Consider the following 27,143-nt stretch of genomic DNA (forward strand, 5'->3'; position numbering starts at 1 on the left):
TGGAGAGGTTTAAGGAAGGAATTCCAGAGCTTATGGCTTGGATAACTGAAGCCACATCTGTCAAGGGAGGAGTGATTAAAATTGGGCATGCTCAAGAGGCAGCAGAGTAATGTAGATATCTCAGAGGGTTGTGTAGCTGGAGGAGATTACAGAGATGGGGAGGGGGTGCGAGGTCTATGGAGGGATTTGAAATAAAGGATGGTAATTTTAAAATGAAGATGGATTAATGAGGTGATGCATCCTCTCTAGTCTTCTGGCAACATCTGAAACCAAGCCACTTGGGGGAGTCACTCCAAGATCTCTGACAATTATGTGACCCACATTTGGCACGAAAGACAGCACCTGCTTGCCTCATTATTGTGATGCCATGTTGTTGGCGCTTCGGTTGGTTGCACCAACTAATCAACATTTATCCATACTATTAGGGCTAACACAGGCTGAAACTTCTGACAATCTCTCTGTGTCCCTTTACCCTCTCTTTGCCTCTCTCCCCTACTCATTTCTTTCTTTATGCCTCTGTTTCCTTACTCTCTGTCTCTGAGTTCTTTCTCCATTTCAAAATCTTTACATTTCCTTCTCATATCCAACCCTAAGTTGTGCTACCTCCTTTTGCCCCTGTTTGTCAGCCTGGTTATTCCACCCTCTCTCTGTGTATCTCCCTCCTTGTACTCCAGTCTCTTCTTCAGGTACCAGACCCTAAGAGAGCATTGGTGACCATGGATTTCCATTGGATTGGTCCATGATTACGCTTGGCAAAGTACTGCAGTGGTTTGCCATTGCCTTCTGCAACATGGCTGACCAGGAAACTCTCCCGCTCTTACCACCTGCCATCAGGTGTGTTGGAAGGAGTTACAGGCTGATAATCAATCCATTTGACCACATTTTGAACGCACCTTCTATGGCCATCAAGCCCAGAAGTGGAATTTTAACCTAGAGCTTCTGGCCCAGAGGTAGGGACACTACCCACCACAACACAAGACCTCCTCTCTCCCAGTCTACGTCTCCTTGGTCTGTTTCTTTACCCCCTCAATTGGCATTCTTTTTACCATTCAATAGGCCATTGCTGTTTATGGAATACAGCAATTCCATTATGGGATGGTTCTCCATCCACAGGGCACTCATTCCCGCAATAAAATGCTTTCCCCATGCCAAATGTGTTATATACAAGAGTGGAAAACAATTGAACCAAACAGAGGGGCCTTTGTGGAAAAAGAAAATACATCTGGATCAAAGCATTTGATTACTGGACCTGTCAGTTATTTTCAACTTTCCGAAACTTGTTGGTGATATCTATCAAGCAAGTAAGAAGGAATTCTAGGCTATTCTTGTAAAAATTGCCCTGCTAGTTATCTCCATTGACACATTAAGGTATTAGTCAAAGCAACTTTATCAGGACGTGCATAATTTTATTAAAGAATGTTTTGGTAAGGTAAAGAAAAGTTGTTGATAAGGTTCCTATTAAGTGAAAATAAAACATAGAAGACAAACAGTCCCATAGCTGCACGTGTAGAAATGATTGTGGAAGGGGGTTGGGGATCTCATCTCACCTGGATCATCTAAGTCAGGTAAACGTTTGGACCACCCTGCATGTTTTACATCAATGTAAGTAATGCTATGGCTGAATATGAGTGGTGAATGAGGAGAAGAGCAGCTTTTAAGGGGCTGTGGCTTGTCGGAAACATTTCTGTTTGCAACGGGATTTGAAAGCAAGGTTGAGAATTTTAAAAGGGAAATGTTGGCACACTGGGAGCACAGGAGTGATGGGTGAGAGTATCGCTCGTGAAGATTTCAGGCACAGGCTAAGTCTATGTATGAAAGGAGCTGTCCCAGGGGTTCTAGCATCAGGTACCTGAAGTGCAATTGGCTTTACATCCCTTTTCCCAAACTCCTCTCCCTCCTTCAAAACGCAGCAGCTCCCATTAGAAGGTCTAATGGAATGCCTATGCAGTGACCTCTAAGGAAGAGACAGTATTGGGATTAAAATGTCGCTGTAAAGGGAGCTTTATCATGTAATAACGCAGTGTAAAATCATAGCAAAAACTACACTTCAAAGATTGTTTTTGTTTTTTCATTCATGGGATGTGGGCATCGCTGGCTGGGCTAGCATTTATTGCCCATCCTTAATTGCCCTTGAGAAGGTGGTGGTGAGCTGGGCAACTGGGGATGGGCAATAAATGCTGGCCCAGCCAGCAACGCCCACGTCCCATAAACGAATTTAAGAAATTTAAAAATGCAGAAACTGCTGGATGAAAAGTCAGAAAAAAGATGAAAATTCACAACCTGTCACTCTTATCTTGACAAAGCTAAGCTCTCAAGCCAGAGTAGAGAAGCAAAGGAGCGCTGGTTTTAAACTGGCAGGCATTACCAAAGGAGAGCAAAAGGCAATAAAACAAAATCTGGAAATGTTCACAGGATTTATTTGAGGTGGTTTGACTATGGTGAAGAGCTTTAAGAAGGTCCATGCACTGTTCAGGTACAAGCTTCAGAAGCAGTAAAAATTGTCGGAGCACCGAATTCATGCCTTCACAAATCTGGCGATTATGCTTACCTCAGTGAGGCACTCTCATGGAAAACACTAACAGCACGTCATCACAGAACTGCCCCTACGCTTTCCAGTTTAAATAATGATGATCCTCCTTACAAACAGTTAAAGCTGCGATATCCTTCTTGAAGGTGTGCCATATAAAAAATGTGCCACAACACATTCTTCATTCCCTATCTAGAAGCTTTAATATTTCAGCATTTGCGAATGACAGCAATCCCTGATAAATAGAGGAGGCATAGCTGGAGCTGTTGAATATGAAGTTTGTCCATCCAAGGTACATGGCTGATTAATGCCCTCGTGACATTAGGCCTACTCTTGGGTAAACGCAACATTTAATGGAATCCCAAAGCTTTTAGCTTTACATATCTATTACGTTTTTTTTAATGTCATTGATTTTTTTTTTGAGAGAAGTTGTTTTAGAGAGGCATGTTCCGATGGGAAGAAAGACTTGTATTTATATAGCACCTACCTGGCCTGTTGTAATGCAGGAAATACAGCAACCAACTTGTGCACAGCATAGTCCCACAAACAGCAATGTGCTAGTGACCAGATAACCTGCTTTAGGCATAATTATTGGCCAGGATTCCATATAAAACTCCTCTGTTCTTCCTCAAATTAGTGCCATGGGATCTCTTACATCCACCATAGGGGACAGGCAGGCCTTGTTTAAAAATCTCAACTGAAAGGCATCACCCCTGACAGTGTGGTGCTCCCTCAGTCTTGCAGTGGAATTTCAGCTTGGATTACATGTGCAGGTCTCTGGAATGCAATATAAACCCATAGCTTTCTGACTGGGAGGAAAATTTGTTACCAACTGAGTCATAGTACATGCAGAGTAAACCATAATATTTGCAATGTAGTGATGACACAAGCATTTATTAGGATAGAAATTACAGTTGATGAATTACAGACCCAAATGAATGGTTAACCGACTTATATAAAACACTGGTTCGACCTCATCTGGAGTATTGTGTCCCGTTGGGCAAACACTTTGGGAAGGATATGAAGGCATCAGCGAGGATGCAGAAAAAATTAACAAGATTGGTTCCAGGGATGGGGAACTTCAATTACGTAAATAGATTGGACAAGTTGAGACTGTTCTTCTTGGAGAAGAGAAGGTTGAGAGGAGATTTGATAGAGGTATTCAAAATCATAAGGGGTCTTGACAGAGTAGATAGGGAGACAAGAATCATATTTCTCCCTTGTTGAAACTATGCTTCAGTTCTGCTGAAGGGCCATGAGGGCTCGAAACGTTGACTGATTTCTTCTCCGCCGATGCTGCCAGACTTGCTGAGTTTTTCCAGGTAATTCTGTTTTTATTTTGTTTTGGATTTCCAGCATCCGCAGTAGCTTTTAGCTTTTTGTTTTTATAGATAGGGAGAAACTGTTCCTATTGGTGGAAGGATCAAGAATGAGAAAAATGGTCAATCACAATGGGCTAGTTAATCTTACCCCAGATGGAAGTTGTGACAAAAGGATGAAGCAATAGGGCTGTATTTTCTTATTCTGAAAGAATTGAGGTGGGTATTTGACAGAGGCCTTAAAGCAACAAAATCACGGGAATGTAAACATTGTCAACTTCCATTGACAGACAAGAGGGAATGATCTCAAGGTAAGCACTTGATACACAAAATATGGAGATTAGAAGAAAGAAACTTTTTACCACTAAAGTTGTTGGAAAAAAACATTTTCAAACAGCAAGTGGTTAGGATCCGGAATGCGCAGCCTGAGAGGCAGGTTCAATCGAGGCTTTCAAAATGGAATTCGGTCATTATCCAAAAAGGGAAATTTGCCAGGCTACGGACAAAGGCAGGGGAATGGCACAAGGTGAATTGCTCCTTCAGAGGGCCAACAAAGGCATGATGGGTCAAATAGCCTCCTTCTCTGCTGTAGACATTCCACGATTCTATCATTCTTTCATCAATGCTGGAATCGATTTAGCGACAATCACCCAATGCAGAGCAATCCAACTTCCAATAACTTTAGTGCTAAAAAGTTTCTTTCTTCTAATCTTCATATTTTGTGTATCAAGTGCTTACCTTGAGGTCATGCCCTCTTGTCTGTCAATGGAAGTTGTCTATGTTTACATTGCCCAAGTATTTGATAAGGCCTCTATCAATTACCCACCTCAGGTCCTTTCAGAATAAGAAAATACAGCCCTATTTCCTTTTGTCACAACTCCCAACTCCCATCTGGGGTAAGATTATCTGGCCCATTGCAATTGGCCATTTCTCTGCCATTATGGTTAAGAGATTTGTCCTCCGAAACCAGAAGTATAACTGGGAGCAGGGACCATTTTAATTCACAGCTGTTCAACAAGTCCAACTTCTGGTTCATTAAATCTAAACTGAATTAAAGTGCAGGAGAGATGTAAAACGGGCTGCTGATTTACTGCCACCCACTATCACACAAGGTCGACATTACCTCACAGTGTGTGAAAAGGTTACTGCTGTTAGACAGTACCTGACATCAATTTTCACAACTGACAATTAGTTGCACTGGTCAGTAAAACAAGAGCTCTTCCTGCAAGACTAAGGAAATATCATTGCGGAGTTGTTTACTGCAAATTCCTGGGACCAAAACCAAATGTAGATAGCGTGGCATGTTCCACAAGGTTTGATAAAGGACAAGTGTCACCTTCAGGAACAAAAGGAATGCCTGTGACAATCTTAGAATGGAAAAACATAGCAGTTACAGCACCTATATCTCTCCTGAACATCTCTCTATGTAACATGAAATAATAATTAAGGCTTCAGACTTAAGGTAAGGCTCCTTTGAGTGTAGAAGTTTAAGGGGTGATCAAATTGAGATGTTTAAGCTGATTAAAGGTTTTGATGGGGAGATAAACTATTACCTCTGGTTGGGAGTCACGAACAAAGGGGCATAGCCTTAAATTAGAGCTGAGTTGTTCAGGGGTGATGTCAGGGACAACATCTTCACACAAAGAGTAGCAAAAATCTGAAACTCTCTCTCTCCCCAAAATGTTGAAAATGGAAAATTTCAACAACCGGATTGATAGATTTTTGTTAAGTAAGAGTATTAAAGATTGCGGAACCAAGGTAGGTAGATTGAGTCAAGATACAGATCCATCAGCCATGGTCTAATTGAATGCCAGGACAGGCTTGAGGGTCTGAATGGCCAACTCCTGTTCCTATACTCCTGTATGCACAGCTGGAAAGGCTAATCTAACAATCTGGCCTGCCTATAAAGATCAGGTCCGCACTGTTACCATTTCATACTAGTTTGTAGCCACAGTTTACACATGCAGGGTGAGAATACAATGAATTCAGAACAAAGCCAATTGTGTGTTTCTGGGTGTAATTAAATGGGTGGATGAAATATGAGAGGCAGATACAGGTTACATGCTCAGCAATCATTTTTTAACCCACAGCAATAAAGCAGTTCCATTCAGGAAAGGGCTTAAATGTGCATAAACAAACGTAATAATAAAACCGATAGCATTGCTAGGTATGGTTGAAATGGAGTCAGTGTCAGCCTCATTGGAGAAAAGACATGTATTTCTTTTGTTTATTCGATGCCCTTTCAAACAATGTAAATGTGAAATAAATACAGTCAGAAAAGAGTAAAGATAGGCCGAGGAAAGCAGGCTATGAAAGGAAGATCCAAAAAGTAGGCCAAGCAAAGATAGATGAGAAAAGATTGTGAATAGATAAACTGTGAAGAGGCACGGAGGTTGAGATTATACTATTATCAGTTCTGTTGAAGGGTCGTGAGGACTCGAAACGTCAACTCTTTTCTTCTCCGCCGATGCTGCCAGACCTGCTGAGTTTTTCCAGGTAATTCTGTTTTTGTTTTGAAATTATACTGTCTGATCATAGGAATGGAAGCATTAACACATCTTCATCCCAATTCCCTATTGCCTTTCATTTCAACAATACTGGTAACTAACTTTTTAAGCATGTTAATATCTAATATTGGAGAGGTTTCATACTGATGCGTTAATATATCCATTACTAATATCACCCAGCACAGTCCAACTCCAACGTCAAACCTTGCCTACCTTCTCCAGTTTTTCTCATTTATACTCCACCTTGCTTCCATATACATCGCAGTAGCTTCACTCATCTTTCATCGTTTTAATGCATTTCCAAAGCCAAGTTGTGTGAAATTCTATCTAGAAGTGAAACTTCTTTCTTCTTCTACCTTTTGACAAAAACGGTTGACAAAATCATTAGCTGTCTCTTTCACAACAAAAACAGAATTACCTGGAAAAACTCAGCAGGTCTGGCAGCATCGGTGGAGAAGAAAAGAGTCGACGTTTCGTGTCCACATGACCCTTCAACAGAACTGAACAGAGCTGTCTCTTTCCATCATCTATTGGCATATCTATAACCTTATCACATACTGCCATCCTGTTCTGCCAATTTTTGCCTTGGTTAGTCATGCAAAGTTGTTCCATGTTCTTTTATCAGCCTAACCACCTCACCAGGATCCATATAGGGCCATGAGGCAATTTTAACATTAAGATCTATTTTTCAGACTATTTAAAAAATTATTTGGTCAAGGGGTGAGAGCCACGCTGGCTCCTAGTTGTCCTGAGAAGTTAACAGTGCGGCTTCTTCTGGAAGTGCTATAAATCCTTGTGGTGATGCTGCTACCACAATGGTGTTGGATAGGGAATTTCAGAGCTTTGACACAGTGGCAATGAAGGAACAACAGATGCCCAAGTTAGAATGGTATGCAACTTGGAGAGGATGATGTTCCCACAGCACTCCTGCTCTTGTCCTGCCATGTATTTCCATTATGAATTTACCAATCTCATTTTATTGCATAGTTTGAGGGAATATTCAACATTCAAAGGAACATATGACCTTAATGACTTTTGTAGAGTGACTGTGTGCGCTGAAGTTTAGCAACAACACATTATTAATTATGTACATGCACAAATAATGTATGTTTTTCCGCGCTTAACTGATCACAACAGGCTGTTTTATTGCTATAGCAGGTCTTTTAAAAAAAAAATCTCTGAGCAAGTAACCCCACACTAGGCATAAATAAAACGGCGACATAATGTGGAACAACGTCCCTGTCAATGTAACTAACACCAACAAAAGTTTCCACAGTGCTTCTGGTAAATGCCAGACTCAAGGAGAGTACCAGCCACGGGTAACATGGCAAAGTCGTCCAATTGAAGGTATATGTGTCCTACCTTGTGCTCTTGTTTGGGATATTTTTTGGGCAATTGAATTATAGTCACAGGCTTTTGAGATCGATTCAGTAAGAACAAGTCCAGTGGTTTGTCTGGGATATGTAGGAAACTCCCTGAAATTCTGCATTACCAATAAGTGCAGTGGTACCAGGAAAGAATAAAACTGCTGTAAACAGTTTGGGCCACAATCGTGACACTGGTTTTGGGTGTGTGATGTAGAATGTAAAGTTAGTCACAGATTCGAAGGTTTTACTTTATTTACCTTTTGGGAAGGGCTGAGAGTAATTTTACAGAATTTTCCCTCGGGTTATGACTGGGTTGGTTAAAGTTAAAGATCATCAAAGTCAGTTTTTTTATTTGACAATTTGAAAGCCCAGGTTTCTTTAGGAGTATTTCAGATTATGCTATAGGGGCCTAAATTCATTATCCCCCAAAACTGGGCACAACTGAGGCTGTCAGGGTGGGGAGGCCTGTCCAAAATTCATCCCGCAGGCCTCATCATCAAAATTTCAACAAACTCTCAGTGCCAGTTGGGTCCACCCAGCTGGCCAAACAGGCCCTGAACCCTTGTATGGGGTGGGGTGGTGGGGGGGGGGGGGGATGCAATTGGGAAGTGAGGTGAGTTCAGGTGAGGTGACTCCTCTGGCTGGAGGGGGTCTAGAACGTGGAGGTCACAGTCTCAGGATATGGGGTAGACCATTTAGGACTGAGATAAGGAGAAACTTCTTCACTCAGAGGGCGGTGGACCTATGGAATTCTCTACCACAGAGGCCAAGTCACTGAATATATTTAAGAAAGGAATAGATAGATTTCTGGACTCTAAAGGTGTCAAGGGGTATGGGGAGAGAGCGCAGGAGTTCGGCATTGAGATAGAAGATCAGCCATGATCATATTGAATGGCGGAGCAGGCTCGATGGGACAAATAACCTCCTCCTGCTCCTATTTTCTATGTTTCTATGAGACAAGAATGGCTGCAGTCTTAATATAGAGGCATTCCTGCATACCCTGGCTCCACATTAAAGCAAGTTAAACACAATTTGCCTGCAGGATTCCACCAGGGCCTTTAAGGACAGTTGATGACGTTGCTGTAGTTCTTCAAAAACTAGGCGGAGCTTGCGGTAACTCAAACTTTGACTCATTGCAAACTAGTCAATATTGAAAAGGGGCCTACACTTCATTTCAGACCAGTTCTGATTATTCAGACAGCGTATGGCCTACCTCCAGTGTAGGGTTACCAATCCTCCAGGACTGCTCTGGAATCTCCAGGAATTGAAGATCAATCTCCCAGACACTGCAAGCAACCTGGATGAAAATAAAGCACGAGGGGCATTAAAAAAAATGTTCTTTGAACACTTTCCTTTATGGTTAGAAATTGGTTATAAAAATGCTGGGCAGAATTTTGCCCTTGGCAGGCGGGATCGGTGGGAGCTGTTGGGAAGTCGACCACCACTCGCGACCACAATTTCACGCTGGTGGGCCAATTAAGGCCTGCCCAGTGTGAAACGCGAGGGGCAGCGCTCAGGGCTGCCTGTGCGGGCGGGTGGAGGAGACCGAGCGAGCCGAGCGCGAACTCTGCACATGCACGCGAGTGAGCACTTCAAAATCTCCCTGAGGCACGGCGCTGCCTCAGGGGGATAAAGCGTTGTTAAAAAAAAGAAAATAAATTTTAAAAAATGTAATGAAACATGTCCCCTCATGTGACTCATGTTATTAATTCAATTGTAAAACTTCTCTTGTATTTTTATTTGCTTTTGGAAACCTCATCCCGCCCGTGGATGAGGTTTCCAAAAAAAAAAACGCAAAGGCCTCTTGCCCTTTTCGCCTGCCCCCTGCCAACTGTAAGGTTGGACGGGCAGTGAAAAATTAGGTTAATTGATTATCTAATGGCCTTAACAGGCCTCTGAATTGTTGGCTGGCGCACTGCCAACTTCAGCACACACCCGCCAACGGAAATATCGCGCGACTGCGCGTTGACGTCGGCACGCTCGTCCGACATCAACGCACATCGTTTCACACTCGATCAGGTCGGGCACGCACCTGCCTGCCAAGCGAAAATTCCTGCCCATTGAACAGATGGAAATAATAAGGCTGGGGCAGCCTGTAGCATGTGGTCACATGATCAAACCTCCAAGAATGCATCCCACCACAGTTGGTAACTCTACTCCTGTGTAACCGGGAAACTTGAATCGCACAAACATTAATATTAGAGGAGAGATTGTAACTACCTTCTGCTGGTTGGCTGCCTGACCCCTCTAGTGTGGTGGCAAGGATGGGGGGCAGATCCATTTCAAGGATCAGGACTTTATTATCACACATATAGCAAACTCCATGCCCAAAATGGGCATCCCTGATGTAGCTCACTGACTGCAGTTGGGCACAATACTAGAATGCTAACAAGATTTACACCAATGATGACAGAACTGAGAGGTAATACCTATCAGGGAAGATTGGGGCTCTTTTCTCTAGAAAAAAAGGGGGTGGCCCAATGGAGGTTTATAAGACCATGGCCTGGATTTTCATCCTGGAGGCGAGTAGGGGGAGTCGGGAAAATTCCCAGCTCAGCCCTCCCCCCTCGGCAAGCAAGTGCCCGCAAAGGCAGGATCTTCATTGCTGGGGCCATGAGGGGACATAGAAGGCGGGTGGAAGGGCAGAGCTTGTCATAGGGGGCATGAGGGACCTGAAGGGTTGGGTGGGGGTGTGTAACTTAGCATAGTGGGCATCAGGGGGACCCTGAACTTACTTTTTAAAAGGTCCCCTCATGCCCACTAGGGTTCATGACTGCTCTGAGGGGCTGTGAATCAGGAGTCCTTAAAAATTGTCCCAAGTCCATGAAATTTGTGGAGGAGTAGGACACACCCATCTTGCAATGCAGCTGGCCAGATACAGACTTTGGACTAGAACCAGCCGGCACCCTTTAAAGGCAGCCCCTAAAATTAGACAGGCTGTCTAATGGGTTGGGGAATCCCAGAATCGGGACCTGCCGTCATTGTTAAAGGGTTTCTGAGTCAGGGTGACTCAGTGAAAATTCATCCATGATGTTTCCACTTGTGGGCAAGACCAGAAATAGGGGACGTGAATATAAGATCGATGTTACTAAATCCTGCAGAGATTTCAGGAGGGCTTTCTTTACCCAGAAAGTATTGAGGATTGAGATGTATTTACGGGAAATCTAAATACGCATATGAGGGAGAAAAGGGAAGATTTGTTGATGGGCTGGGAGGAGGCTCATGTGGAACATAAACAATGGCATGGATCAAATAGCCAGTTTCTGCACTGTAAATGCTTTGTAACAATAGTGAATAGACCCACCTCATAGAAAGGTAAGTCCAGGGTGAGGGTTAAATGTGGTCAGGGATTGGGATGATGTTTGTAGTGTTATCCTGAGACTGATGGGTGCTCACATTATTTTTGTGAAGCTTAGAGGAGCACACCTGACCCCTAAATCCTGTACTCCCACCTTGTGCTGGTCTGTACGAATGCCCTCCCGGTCCTTGGAATTCAAAGGCAGAGGGTTCCAGTGGCGACGTTTGAATTTTACATTTTTGGATTGTAGAGGAAGGGAATTCGGAAAGAGACAAGGAATTTTAGTGTTGTGGTCATGGAAAAGACTCAGAGTCGGGACAGACTGAGTGTTGCGGATCAATTGCTTGTTAAGGACATAAGAAATAGGAGCAGGGATAAACTATATAGCCCCTTGAGCAGAAATGTTGCCTTGAGTTTAAAGCGCCAAGCTCCTCCCAACTTTAACAGAACGTCTTCTCCCTGCCTGACTAGAGTAAATCTTCTAGCGTCCTTTTAAACAAAGTTCCCTACATCACTCTTCAGAACATAATCAAATGGACTTTCCGTAGCAAAGCACCCCCTGGCGACTCCTCGGTGTTTTACACTCCACCAGCTCTATTTCTTCAAACAGCGATCCATCTTCATCAGCATTCTGCTCGGTGGTTAACCCAAAAACAATCTTTTCTTCCTGCTTGGCACAGCAGCACCTGTGGTAGGTCTTCCTTCCCATATCTCTTGTCAGGATAACTCGGATGGCTGAAATTTTCGTTGAGGGGGCAGGCGCGCGCCCAACCCGCTGGAGTGTGAAATGGTGCGCGATGGCATCGTGCAAGCATCCCAACGCCATAGCGCATTCGCGCAATATTTCAGTCGGTGGGCGGATGCGAGAGTCAGCAGCACGCCTGCCGACAATTAACAGGCCCGTTAAGGCCATTAAAGTATTAATTGAATGCAATTTTTTGCCTGCTGTCCAACCTTATGGTTGGCGGGCAGGCAAAAAGGCCACATGACCTTCAGATTTTTTATGAAACCTCATCCACGGGGGGATGAAGTTTCCAATAGGAATTAAAAATAAAATAAAAATTTGGAAATATCATTTATAAGATGACTCTGTCACAAATATTTTCAACATTTGTTAATTCTTTATTTTTGATTTTAAAACTCTTCAGCTCCGTGGGGCAGCTCAGGGAGCTTTCATTGCGCTCATCCACACGCATGCACAAACTCCTGCGCTTGCCTTCCTCCCGCATCCACCCGGCAGCGCTCAGCGTTGCAGGATGCGATTCACGCTGGCTGGCCGTTAATTGGCCAGCCAGTGTGAAATCGCAGTCGGGGCCCGTTCGCAGGCAGCGTTCTGCTTAGCGACCACTCCCGGGCCCACCTGACAAGGTAAAAATCCCGCCCTGAGAATCTGTGAGTCTCAGTACAGCACGGCCAGCTGCCTCCTCTTGTGTCTCCAGGTGTTAAAACGTACACTTTACTTTCAATAAGTTTGGACCTGGGCCCCTGTCTCCATGGCACTCAGGTCACATGGGCTTGTCTCCAAGCAGATTTTGTATGAGGTCACATGGGTTTTTCTCCTAGCAGATTCTGTAGGAGGTCACATCCCCTCTCCTAACTATTCCATTTTACCTTGAATTAACGGAGACTGTTTATAACATAATTGTCTAATGAAGTCCAACGTTTGTAACAAGAGGAAGGTACAATTTTTACTTTGTGCAACAGCTTTTAAACCAGAGATAGCGAATCAGCAGCTTATTTTTCTGTTCTGTGCTGTTGAAGAGTCATACGGACTCGAAACGTTAACTGTGTTCCTCTCCGCAGTTGCTGCCAGACCTGCTGAGTTTTTCCAGGTATTTTTATTTTTGTTTTTGTGTTGCCTATTTTTACATCTCTCCTGCTTTATATTTCCATTCACTTAAATGGGAATAAAGATTGGGAGAAACAAATGTACGATTTGCATTTATTTAGTACCTTTCACTACCTCAGATGTGCCTAATACAAACATTCAAATTAGGAGCAGGAGTAGGCCATTTGGTCCCTTGAGCCTGCTCCACCATTCAATAAGATCATGACTGATCTGATTGTAACCTCAACTCCACTTCCTGCCTATGCCAAATAACCTTTGACTCCCTTGTTAGTCAAGAATCTATCTACTTCTGCCTTAAAAATATTCAATGAATCTGCCTCAACCGCAATTCAGGGAAGAGAGTTCCAAGGACTCATGGTCCTCTGTGAGAAAAAAAATTCTTCTAATCTCCATCTTAAATGGGAGATCCCTTATTTTTAAACTGTGTCCCCTAGTTCTAGTCTCTCCCACAAGGGGAAACATCCTCTCAGCATCTACCCTGTCAAGTATCCTCAGAACCTTATATGTCTCCGTAATATCATCTCTCATTCTTCTAAACTCTAATCGATACAGGACAAGCCTGTCCACCCTTTCCCTGTAAGATACCTTCCCCCATCTCATGTCTCAGATGAGCGAACCTTCTCTGAACTGCTTCTAACTCATTTATATTCTTTCTTAAATAAGGAGACTAAAATGGTACAGGAGTCCAGATGTGGTCTCACCAATGCCCTGTGCAACTGTAATGTTCTTCTCTGGATAGCCAGTTAGTGAATGGCAGTACTGGAGCTAATATTTAGTCAGCCTTATATTTATTTACAGAGTGAATCATTGCAAGCATACATCTCCTAACCCAACCACACCACAGTTTCAACAAGCGTCATTTTATATCTGCTCCAGTGAAACCCCAATTAATGCCCATGAACTGCGTACAATTAAATTAATTACTATACAATTAATACCTAAGCATTTTACAGCCATTTTGCCGCACACATTAGGAAGAATATATTTGCCTTGGAGGGAATGTAGCATATATTTCCCAGAATGAGACCTGGGCCTGAATTTTTCAGCTGGCGGGCGGGCTCGGCGGGAGTGGGCCGGAACGGAGCTGACCGCCGCCCGCGATCGGCTCCGCGCCGCCATTTTACATGGGCGGGCCAATTAAGGCAAGTCGCAGCACTCCCGCTACCTATGCAGGAGGGGGGAAGAGGGAGAGTTGGGGCCAGTGCTCTTTCACACATTCGCACGAAAGAGCGCTTCAACCTCCCTGTGCCACGGAGCTGTCTCAGGGGGATTGAAGCGCTTTTGAAATAAACGAATAAATGGTTTGAAAATTGAATTAAACTTGTCCCACCTATGTTACATGGGATGGGACATGTTTTTATAGTTCAGAAAAATTTTTCTTTAAGTGGTAAAAGCTTTAGGAATCCTCATCCCGCTCGTGGATGAGGTTTCCTAAAATTCGCAATGGCTGCTTGGCATTTTCACCTGCTCGCCAACCTTAAGGTCGGACAGGCAGTGTAAACAACTACATAAATGAATTTGTTAATGGCCTTCATAGGCCTATCAGTCATCAGCGGGCGCGCAGCTGACTTCAACGCGCGCCTGCCGAACGAAACATCGCGAGACAGCGCAATGATGTCGGGATGCACGCCCAACCTCATCACGCGTCATTTTGCACGTCGGCGTGTCGGGCCCGCCCACCCCCGCAAGCTGGCTGAAAAATTCAGGCCCTGGACTCCAAGGGCTAAAATACAAAAGCATGATTACACAAGATTCGGGGGCCATTTTGTTTAAAGTTTAGTTTAGATTTGGAGAAACTATTCCCACTAGGCTGAGGGGTCAATCTATTAAAGCCGTACCTTTCAGGAGTGAAATTATGAAACCTTTCTTCACACAAAGTGCAGCAGAAGTTTGGAATTCTCTTCCGCCAATGGCAATTGTTGCTAGATAAATCGTTAATTCCAAAGCTGAGATTGACAGATTTTTTGCTAGTCAAAGATATTGGGGGATGTGGGGCAAAGGAAGGTGTATGGAGTTAGACCACAGATCAGCTAGGATCTCATTAAATGGCATAACAAACTCAGGGGGCTCAAAGGCCTATTCCTGTTCCTATGCTTGACGCTATCACCCATTTTACAGTATCATACAAAACCAACATTTCCTCAACGGTTGCAATTTTTTTTAACATCAGTTTTATTTGTCTGAACGTAAATGCTGTCCGGTAGGAATGGTTCCACAAACTATACCCCCAGGGGACCACAGCCTGTGATTTTCTGCCCATTCAGATGTGTAGCTTTTTGAGCAAGAAGCATTGTTTCAAACCCTGAATTGTAAGGGGAACATTAATGCTAAACATTTGACGTGGATGCTTAAATTTTTTGGCAAAGCTTTTTGGGAGGGGAATTATTATCAGTAGCAAGACATGCCCATCAGATTTGTAATGGTGAACTACAAGAAGATTTGCCAAACACTTCTTAGTACTAGGGTTGGACATTTTAAGTCGGGTACCCTTTACAACACAATGCAGTGTAATAAACGGAATAAAATAAAATTAGACAAGTGATCGCTACTTAATTGGCACACAGTATGCAAAGCTGAAGGATCACATTAAATCATCGAGGCACACATCAGCTAAAGAATTGTACTGGAATTGCTAGGTGTAAGGATATTACGTGAAATCATGTAGATCAGTAGCAATCCCATCCTAATGGGTACATATCAGCAGTACAAACTGGTCAACTGGATAGAATATACCTGCATTATATTGCCAACTTCACTCTAAGAGGCCATTAGATAGTAGAAGTGGCAGCCTCTTCTGAGGCTGAAGAACACTTTGAAGCTGCCTAGAGGCATCTATCCCACGCTAGGTCAGATCTGAGAATGTTTGATGTTACCAATGGCCAGCATTCACACCCCTCACTGTGACGGGCACAGAATTCACTCTCATCCCCTTCACCTACAAATAAAATTAAATTAGAAACTTCCTTACCCAGAGAGTGTTTAAATGTGGAACTTGCTACAACAAACAGTAAAATAAAAGCAAAACACTGCAGAAGTTAGATATCTGAAATAAAAACAGAAAGTGCTGAAAAAACTCAAAAGGTCTGGCGAGATCTGTGGAGAGAGGAACAGAGTTAACGTTTTGAGTCCAATATGGCTCTTCTCTGGGACTACAGCAAACAGTAGTGGAGTGGAATAGTGTATTGTGGCACTTAAGGGAAAGTCAGATAAGTACACGAGGGAGATAGGAATAGAAGGTTACAGGGTTAGATGAGGAAGGGTGGGAGGAGGCTCATGTGGATGATAAACACCAACATAGACCAGTTGGGTCAAATTAAAGCATTTCTGTAGTGCCTTTCATGACTGCAGAACATCTCAAAAGCCTTTACAGCCAATGAAGTACTATTTTGAAGTGGAATGTGAAGACTCGGAGGTGAGAGTGTTAACAACTGAACCAAGGTTGACACCTGGGGGTTTGGATGGCCTGTTTCTGTGCTGTAAATGTTCTGTAACTCTTTCAGTAAGACTGAGAGGGACGAAATTGGTCCTGAGCGATATGGAAAAGGAGTCAGGCACAGCATAAAGTGAGCAAGCAATCCATTCGCACCCAATTTAAATGTCACCCCCTACACTTCGAATCAATGCATAGCTTCAGTAGCCACTTGAAGAGTTGAAACCTTGTTGATCTGTTTCTCATTATCTGCATTCTGCTTTTCCTCCAGAGTTTAGGGCAAGATGCATTTCCGTCCACGTTATATTGTTGACCGGTCGGTTTATTCAATTCCTGAATTTGATGAAGAGTACCAGAAGAAAGTCAGGAGTTACCCCCATTCGCAAAAAGCAAAGAAATTATTCAGGTAAAAAGGAACTATTTAAAATGGCCACTTTCATTCCGAGCTTTGCCAACTAATCTGAATGCTTGAATTGTTTCTGCACCTGGCGATATTGCCAGTTATTCCTCCAGTTACTTGAGTTTTTTGACCATTTTGAATGCTTGCATCTTGGTTCTACTGGCATGTCCTCTCTTCAGTTACTCTCAGCACCAATAAAAATAAGGAAGGTCACAGGTTTGATCCCTGATCTATCGGGTGGTGTCTGGGAGGGAGGCAAGCGATCGGCCAGGGTTTAAACGGCTGATCACCCCTCTAGTGATCCCAGCAGGGCCAGTATGTAAGATGAGGTCAAGATAAAGCTCAGCCACACTCCCCTACAACACTCCCCTACATGGTGGAATAGTTTGCTGGCATCATCAAAGACGATATTAAGTAGAGAATTCAGGAGAAATTTCTTTACCCAGAGAGATCAAATGGATGCATTCAAGAGAAAGCTAGAACAACAGCAAGGGAGGAAAGAATAGGAGGCTGTGGGGTGAGTGGGAGGAGGCTCTTTTGGAGCATAAATACTGGTACAGACTAGTCGGGCTGTATTTCTGTGCTGTATGCTCTACGTCATTTTGTGTACAAAGATGAACAATGGATGGAAAACCGAGGAACCTGGGGGCCACATCTTGCTGTGAGCAAACAACCTGAGGTGGGGTGAAAAATTGGATTTATTTATTCCAGAAGGAAACATTTCACAGCTCCAGAGCTATTCATCACAAAATATCCTGGATATGATCATAAAAATGTATAGTGCCACCTTGAAGGAGTTCATAATCTTTGCTCTCAGAAGCACATTCATTGTATTTTCATGCTGTCAAACTTGGCAAAAGGATCTGAATTTTTCTTTGCTATTTCCTAGCTGCTCAACGGCCAGGCTCAAAGCCATTTTCATTCAACTCTTCCCGATAATTGCATGGCTCCCGAAATACAACATTAAGAAGAGTCTCATGTTTGATATCATATCTGGTATCAGTGCTGGGACTATCCAAGTCCCTCAAGGTAAGAAACATTCTTCTTTAGACTGAAGTCCAGAAGCATTCTTATACCAATGAGACAACACAACAAAATGCAAAAGAAAAAAAATCTGTTCTTCAATCCTGTAACAACAAACTCTCGGCTCCCAGTACAGTACTGTTTCCTATATCTGGTTCCCTTCATCAAGCCTCTACATCTTCCCTGTTTATTGTAAGATGATTTCCCCACAGGAAGCTTGTAATCACTGTCTTTATTATGATGAGGTCCCATTGAATTCAATATTTGAACTCTTCAGATCCACACAACAACACAGGAACAGGAGCAGGTCATTCAGTGCCCTTGAGCGAGTTCCGCCATTCAATATCTGTTCTGTTCCTAGCTCCACTGCATGTCTAGGCTCCATATCCCTTAATATCCTTTGCCAGCTAAAATCTACTGGTGTCAGATTTAAATTATTAATTTTGGCAGAATTTTGCCCTAGTCAGGAGGGCTTGGTGGGGGTGGTCAGAAAGCCAACCGCCGGCCACCATTGGGTCCGGACCATGATTACACGCCTGGGGGGGCGCCAATTAAGGCCCGCTCAGCATGAAACGTGAGCAGTGGTGCTCAGCGCTGCCTGTGTTGGGCAGAGGGGGAGGGGGGGGTGAGTGAGCACAAGCTGACTGGTGCGCACTTGAAAATCTCCCTGAGGCACAGAGCGGAATAATTTTCAAAATAAAAAATAAAGATTATAAAACATGTCCCCTCATGTGACCCCACCCCCCGTCACATGAGCAGGGGGCGTGTTATTAATTAAATTTTAATATTCTGATTTTATTTTTATTTGCTGTTGGAAACCTCGTCCCGCCTGTGGATGAGGTTTCCTAAAAAATGCGAAGGCCGCTTGGTCTTTTCGCCTGCCCCGCCCACCGTGAGGTTTGACAGGCAGCGAGAAATTTCTCTCAATTAACTTTTTAATGGCCTTAACAGGCCTTTGAGTTGTCGGCGGGCGCGCTGCTGACTCTGGTTCATGCCTTTCAACCGAAATATCGCCCGAGTGCGCAATGACATCGGGACGCACGCCCGACATCATCACGTGTCATTTTACGCTCGGTCGTTTCGGGCGCCCGCCCATCCACTGAGCTAAAAATTCTCCCCGGTGAGTTAGTACCTATTGTTCTTTGTGGGAGACAGTTCCACACGTCTACCACCCTTTCTGTAAAGAGGTCTTTCAACGTTTCTGCTGGATAGCCCACCTGGTTCTGCTGTTAAGGGTTATGTGCCCTTGCCCTAGACGCCCCACCAATGGAAAATGTTTCTCTGCATCTATCCTATCAATTACTTTCAAAACCTTAAAAGCCTCATTTGTATTCCAGGGAATACAAGTCTAGTTTATGTCATTTCTCCCCATAATCAAACACTTGGAGCCCTGGTAACATTCTGGTGAATCGGCACTGCTCACCTTCCAAAACTGTTAAACTCCGTCTGAGGTATAGTGCCCAGAACTGTACACAGTACTCCAGTGGTGAGCTAACCAGGGCTCTGTAGCGAAACATCCTTCCATTTATATTCTAGATTTGCAGTTATAAAGATTAACATTTCATTTGCCTCGATGATCATTTTTTTGTGCCTGACCACTACATTTTAGTGATCTGTGTACACAGGCATCTATGTCTCTTTGGATCTACATTGTCCGAGCTTTTCACCGCTTAGAAAATACTTGGATTTATCCCATTTTTGTTCAAATTGAATGATTCACAATCACCGGCATTGAAATCTATCTGCCACAGCTCTCTCCACTCAATGTCTCTCTGTTGTTTTATGTTCCTGTCTAAAATACTTACCACGGGTGGAAACCAATACCACCCCCCACCCCCCCCACCCATCTTGGAAATGAGCTCGGGTTAGGGTAGGAAGGCTCATGGGTGGCCTTCCTGACCGAATGCCAATTAAGACCCACTTAAGGCCCTCTCCTGTCATCTCTGGTATTCAACCGAGGAATTCACTATGTGAGGAGACCAACAAGCAGACTCTGCTGGGTTTGCTTGCAGCATAGTAGCAGGGTCCCATGTTCAAAGGCACAAAGTGCCTGACCATTCCTGGCATTGGGAAGGGGGGAACAGGCTGAGAGTCATTCCCCCGCCCCTTCCAAGATCCCCCTCCTGCCCCACCCCGCAGACCCCCCTCCCCACCAACCTCCATCCTGGGATTCAACAATGATCCCTGGTGAAGGCCCAAGTATATCATCGGCAGCAGCCACTTCTGCTGGTGGCACTGCCAGGAATGGAGAGCTGCCCAGTTCTGACTGGCCAGCGGCTCTCGGGACTCGGATTTCTACCCTATTGGGCGAAGTCCTGGAATTGAATGCCTCTCGTGGAACCAAGAGACCTGGCAGCAGGGTTCCCGCTGCCAATTAGGGACTGGATAGAGTAGATCGGGAGAAACTGTTCCCGCTCGTAAAAGGACCAAGAACGAGAGGGCACAGATTTGAAGTGATTTGCAAAAGAAGCAAGTGTGATGTGAGAAAAAACTTTTTCACACAGCGAGTGGTTCGGGTGTGGAATGCACTGCCTGGAAGTGTGGTGGAGGCAGCTTCAGTGGAGGCATTCAAGAGGGCATTGGATGTTTATTTGAATAGAAACAATGTGCAAGGTTACAGGGAAAAGGCCAGGCAATGGCACTAGGTCAGAATGCTCATTTGCAGAGTTGCTGCAGACACAATGGGCCGAATGGCCTCCTTCTGTGCTGTTAAAATTCTGCGATTCTGTGATTCACTTGGGGTTCCTGGAGATCCGGTCGGCAGGGGTACCTCCAGTTTCAGTGGTGGACATTGGGCCCCCTCATTAAATTCCACCTCATGTTACCACTGTTTGTGTAATCAGAAAACTTGGATACATGACTCTATTATGCGAAGTCATTAATACATACAGTGAATACTTGAGGCCACATATCCTTGTGGGCCACCACTAGTTACTTCCTTCCAATTTGAGTAGATGCCCATTCCTCCTAATCTCCATCTTGAAGCCCATTACCTAACCAGGTCAATAATTTGCCTTCAATTCAGGTGAGCTTTAATTTTAGCTAATTAGTTTTTTTATGTGTGGAACCTTATTTAATGCCATCTGGAAGCCCATATAAATGACATCTGTAGACATTACCCTGTCTACTACTGAAAAAACATTCAATCAGATTCGTTTGACATGGCCTACTTTTTACAAAACCATATTGACTCTCTCTGATCAGCTCAAGTTTCCTTGAACACTCGGTCACACCATCCTTAGTTATGAATTCCAGTCACTTCCCCACATAGATGTTAGGCTGACAGGCCTATCATTTCCGGTTTCTCTCACTTACCTGTTTTAAACCATGGGCCAGGATTTTACGGTCGGCGTGGGTGGGGGCGGGTCTGACTCACCAGCATGTAAAGTGACGCGTGATGACATTGGGCGTGTGCCCCAACACTATCGCGCTGTCTTGCGATGTTTCATTTGAAGGGGGCACGCCATGAGTTGGCTGCACGCCCGCCGATAATTAAAAGCCCTATTCAGGCCATTAAGGAACTAATTCATTTCAAATTCACGCTGCCCGTCCAACCCAACGGTTGACGGGCAGGCGAAAAGGCCAAGCGACCTTTACGTTTTTTAGGAAGCCTCATCCACAAGTGGAATCCACGAGGTTTCCTAAAGCTTTTACAAACTGTATAAAAACTTCTCGTGAAAAATAAAAACATGTCCCATCGCACGCGCGAAAGAGCACTAGACCCGATTCTCCCTCCTCCTCCCCGCCCACACAGGTAGTGCTCAGCGCTACCGCTCGCCTATTACGCTGGGCGGGCCTTAATTGGCCCCGCCCACGTAAAATGGCGGTGCAGAATCGATCGCGGACCCGCCGAGCCTATCCGACGCAGGAAAAATTCAGGAGTTACGTTTTCAGTTTTCCAAACTGAAGGAAGAATTCCTGAATGGAGGAAACTTTGGAAGATTATGCCTAAAACATTCTTCAATTCCCTCACTACATCCTTTAAAACCCTGGGGTGGAAACCGTCCGGATTTGGTGCTGTTATCTTTTTGAATGTTATTTTGTTCTATTAACTGCACTTCGAAATTTCCCCTGGGCAAATACTCAGGACCCGACTCTCTTTTTTAATTCCACTGACTTTGGTGTCCTCAGCTGGAGTATTGTGTACAGTTCTGGGTGCCATATTATAGGAAGGATGTGAACACATCGGAGAGAGTGCAGAAGAGGTTTACAAGAATGAGTCCGGGGATGAGAAACTTCATCTATGAGGATAGATTGGGGAGGTTGGGACTGTTCTCCTCGGAGAGAAGAAGGCTGAGAAGAGATTTGATAGAGATGTTCAAAATCATGAGGGGGCTGGACAGAGTAGATAGGGAGAAGCTGTTCCCACTCGTAAAAGGATCAAGAGCAAGAGGGCACAGGTTTCAAGTGATTTGCAAAAGAAGCAAATGTGACGTGAGAAAAAACTTTTTCACGCAGCGAGTGGTTCGGGTCTGGAATGCGCTGCCTGGAAGTGTGGTGGAGGCAGGTTCAATTGGGGCATTCAAGAGGGCATTAGATGATTATTTGAATAGAAACAATGTGCAGGAGTACGGGGAAAAGGCAAGGCAATGGCACTAGGTCATAATGCTCATTTGGAGAGCCATTGCAGGCATGGTGAGCCGAATGGCCTCCTTCTGTGCTGTTAAGATTCTGTGATTCTGTGATTCTGAGGTGCAATAATAGACTTTGTAGTGCAAACAGAAGTCATTTCACCCAAACCCATAGCTGAAAGAGCTATCCACTTAATCCCAAACCCCTGCCCAGGTTCAGGTTCCAACATTCTTTCTGGTTATCATTCCATGACATAATAAATATTCCCCTAATTTCCTCTTCTGTTTACCTGCTCACTGCATACATAAACTGGTTGATCCTGTATTAATGTTTGCTTGAATATACTGATAAAAATCTTACTTTCCAAAATGTCTTCTTGTGGTCTGCCTGGTAGACAGAATTCATTGTAAAACTAGTTTATATGCTACTTAGTTGAACCATTTCCAAAGCACTCCACACTTAAGTGCTTAAAAAAAATCATACATTGTGTGGTGTTGTGGTATGATAAGGTGTTATTTAAATGCAAGCATTATTATAAACTATCTTAATGTTTTAGTCTATATGATTATCATAGAATCTCATTGTGATTATTTCAAACTTTGCAACATTCTTAAGTGATCCCAGAGACCCAAGTAAAGCAGTTTGTGTAAGGAAATAGTTTAAACTCAGGAAAGGCGTTGGTCTTTGGTAGCCAGAATATTAACCTGGGTGTGTAAATGTTCTGATGCAATTTGTAATTTTGCAAATTACCTGACAGCACAAGTCTTGCATTAAATAAACAGGAAGGGGAGATTATAGCTTCATGGAATTACCATAAAATCTGCTGTAAAAGCTCAATTCCTTTGTATGTTTTAAGTTCTAGAATTATAGAGGGTGTGTTATTTTACCAGTGTGCTCTAATGTTTTTTTCTCTATTCTTCAATGGGATGTGGGTGTCACTGGGAAGTCCAGCATTTATTACCCATCCCCATCTCCCCTTGAGCTGAGTGGCTTGCTAGACCATTTCAGAGGACATTAAGAGTCAACCACATTGCTGTGGGTCTGGAGTCACATGTAGGCCAGACCAGGTAAGCACGACAGATTTCCTTCCCTAAAGAACATTAGTGAATCAGTCATTCTGCACCATTTGCGACTCCTCAGATACTGAAGCAGTCCATGTCCAATTGCAGCAAGACCTGGACAATATCCAGGCTTGGGCTGACAAGTGGCAAGTAACATTCATGCCACACAAGTGCCAGGCAATGACCATCTCTAACAAGAGAGAATCTAACCATCACCCCTTGACATTCAATGGCATTACCATCACTGAATGCCCCATCATCAGCATCCTGGGGGTCAACATTGACCAGAAACTGAACTGGACTAGCCATATAAATAATGTGGCTGCAACAGCAGGTCAGAGGCTAGGAATCATGTGGCAAGTAACTCACCTCCTGAGTCCCCAAAGCCTGTCCACCATCTACAAAGCACAAGTCAGAGTGAAATACTCTCCACTTGCCTGGATGAGTGCAGCTCCAATAACACTCAAGAAGCTCCACACCATCCAGGACAAAACAGCCCACTTGATTGGTACCCCATCCACAAACATTCACTCCCTCCACCACCGATGGACCATGGCAGCAGTGTGAACCATCTACAAGACGCACTGCAGGAATTCACCAAGGCAGCTTAACAACACCTTCCAAACCTAAGACCTCTACCATCTAGAAGGACAAGGGCAGCAGACACATGGGGAACACCACCACCTGGAAGTTCCCCTCCAAGCCACTCAACATCCTGACTTGGAAATATATCGTCGTTTCTTCACTGTGGCTGGGTCAATATCCTGGAACTCCCTCCCTAACAGCACAGTGGGTGTACCTACACCACAGGGATTGCAGCGGTTCGAGAAGGCAGCTCAGCACCACCTTCTCAAGGGCAGTTAGGCATGGGTAATAAGGTCCACATCCCACGAATGAATAAATAAAAATGTTTTTTTTTAATGACTTGAAGGATCTGAGATTGGCTTTTAATTTCAGATTTATTAATTCAAGTTAAATTCCATCAGTTGCTGTGGTGGGATTTGAACCCATGGCCCCAGAGCATTAGCCTGAGCCTTGAGTCTACTAATCATGTGACATTACCACTACGTCACCAGCTTTAATTTAAGCTTTTGAAATGGGGAGAGGATGATGAGCATTTCTGTCATTTATCACTGCAGTTATGACTATGCAGGGTTTACTAAATGCCTCAGACGGTATTGTGCTGCTTTCTATTAAGACATGCTTTATTTAACAGGAATGGCGTTTGCTCTGCTAGCCAGTCTCCCCCCAGTCAATGGTCTGTATTCCTCATTCTACCCTCTCCTTGTCTACTTCTTCCTTGGAAGCATACACCACATGGTCCCAGGTTGGTCTATCTTGATACTATTTTTTTATTCTCAGCGTGAGACAGCTTTTTTTTTTAAACATTTAATTGTAAGATGACGTAACCCAAAGTGAATACCAATCTTTTATTGCAAATTATGGGCCAAAAGTAAACCACCGCAGTTGCTGAAAATCTGAAATAGAAACAGAAAACGCTGGAGTTGCTCAGCAGTTTTGGCAGCATTGGTAGAGGGAGAAACAGAGTTAATGTTCCATGTTTCAGCTCAGAATACTTTTGGGGATCTGCTCCTGAACTGAACTGAATCTGTTTTTTTTTTAAATTGTGATCTTATTTCTGTTGCCGTCATTTTGACAATGGGTTTCATTCTCACCTCATTTTACACTCCCCTCAACAAACCAGTCAAATAGGCAAACAAAGTGACCCTCTGTTCATGCTGTTCTTGAATCACCAAGGGAGGTATGTAAACAGAAGATGTTGGAAATACAATGAGCTAGTCAGTGCCAAAGGAGAAAGTTAAGCTAATGTTTCAGGTGAAACTTTTTGAAGAAAAAGAATTCTGCTGAAGTGTGACACCTAAAACATGTCCTCTTCAGGCACTGGCCTAGCTGCTGTGCAGTTCCAGCGATTCTGATATAATCAGAATATATTTCCCCCTAAGTCCCGCACCACTTTGATTTCAAACTATATCCCTGTTCCTTCACTGTCGCTGGGTCAAAACCCTGGAAGCCCCTCCCTAACAGCACTGTGGGTGTACCTACACCACGTGGACTGCAGCAGCTCAAGAAGGCAGCTCAGCACCACCTTCTCAGGGGCAAGTAGGGATGGGCAATAAATGCTGGCCTTGCCCACGACATTCACGTCCCATGAATGTATCTTCACATAGGAACATAGGACTTAGAAGAAGGAGTAGGCCATCAGCTCTCCGAGCCTACTTCTCCTTTCAGTATGATTGTGGATGATCTGGCTGTGGTCTGCTTACTACACCACAACCCACCATTCATCCAGCACCTGCCCATGACACTCAGAACCCTAACATCCAGATACTTCACCTCACCCACACACACCTCCCAATGCTGCCATTTGGCAGGATAAGTAAACTGCGGATGGTGTGACCATGGACCTCACACCAACTTACATCTTCTAAGTTCCTGCTTTAACACACCCAATGACTGCCAACTTTCCAGCAACAACAGCCCAAGGGGAAGAGAGAGAGCAACAGCATAACACTGATGAAGGTTCCTGTCACCTAACCTGACACTCACAGCCACCAGCTCAGATTCTGGCACTGCTAGCGGTTTGGAGATTAGTATAGATTGGAATCAGCACGTGGTGAGCCATTGGACATGAATGGGCTGCAGCCAGGCCAGGGTTAAGGGATGGCTTGTTTGTGGGGCTTAGATGAGGATCTCAATGGGGTTGCATACAGGGGAATGCAAATTGGCATGCCTACTGAAATGCTGGATCCATTGGCTGACCTGCCAGTCAGCCAGCCTCCTGTCACTGTCAAGGAGCATAGAGAATTCCTGCTTCATGTTGGCAGTGAGTGTGACCTAGAGCTTGTCCTCTCAACAGCTGTTTCTTCTTGCTATCGTCCTGAAGCTGCAGAAGTACTGACATTGCTTCCCCAATACCTGCTGTAGCCTGTGTGTGGACAGGTCATCCCTGGGAGACTGCAACAACACTCCATGCTCCTGGCCAATCTACAGCACCTCCAAAAACACTCCACAGCACTTCTGGAGACTTTGCACTAGAAGAAAGTTCTTGAAAATTACATTTCCTGTAACCAGAGTGCTTGGCCCTTTAAATAATGCTACTGTAGGGTCCACCTTACATCAGAACGCCTGTTGATGAGCGATCTAAGATGCTGTCTGGACCTGAGTGGCCCAAATTTGGTATCCTGGTGATATGATTGTGCTGTATGACATCAATGGTAGAATCTTGTGGAAGCAACAGGGATCTCACCCACTGGCTGGAGAGTTGGCGAGAGATCCACATTGCCTCTTTTCAGCAAGGCCCGTCACATCTTGTTCCCCTCCAGCACTAAATAAGCCAGAGGCAAACATTCCGCTGGGATCTACGATCCCAGGGCGAGATGTCCCGCCCGTGGAGAGCTGCTGGTCAATCAGAGGGCGGCAGCTAATGGCAGCGCCATTGGGAAGGTGGTGGCAGCTGCTGGTACCACGCACACAAGAGGCCAAGAATTATCACTGGATACCAAGCCAGATGTGAGTGATGGTGGGATGGGGGAATTGCAGGGTGGGCATTGCAGGGGGCCGGCAGCCAGGGGGTGGCTCTCAGTGGACCCCCACTTCCCGATGCCGGGTCCCTCGGTCAAGCCTTTAAATGAGGGACCCCAGGGAACCTAGAAGCAATCCCACACGGGCTTGCTCCTTGTGCCACACGGCCATTGCTGGGTGAATGCTTTTAAGTGGGCATTCATTAGCCATTTAAGGGCCTCAGTTGGTAGCAGGGCAGGAAGGCCGT

General features: G+C 44.4%; 1 protein-coding gene across 4 annotated transcripts in view; it reads left to right on the forward strand.

Moving 5' to 3' along the window:
- Positions 1-27,143, forward strand: part of LOC144683375 (solute carrier family 26 member 9-like) — a 103,930-nt gene that overhangs the window by 18,784 nt on the left and 58,003 nt on the right. For all 4 annotated transcript variants that reach the window (XM_078546326.1, XM_078546327.1, XM_078546328.1 and 1 more), the window contains exons 2-4: positions 16,569-16,703; positions 17,587-17,726; positions 24,570-24,680. In XM_078546326.1, the coding sequence (XP_078402452.1) occupies positions 16,582-16,703; positions 17,587-17,726; positions 24,570-24,680 (373 nt within the window). In that variant the 5' untranslated portion in view covers positions 16,569-16,581. The remainder of the gene's footprint in view (positions 1-16,568; positions 16,704-17,586; positions 17,727-24,569; positions 24,681-27,143) is intronic.

This window comes from Cetorhinus maximus, chromosome 8, assembly GCF_964194155.1.
Source record: "Cetorhinus maximus chromosome 8, sCetMax3.hap1.1, whole genome shotgun sequence".
NCBI lineage: Eukaryota > Metazoa > Chordata > Chondrichthyes > Lamniformes > Cetorhinidae > Cetorhinus > Cetorhinus maximus.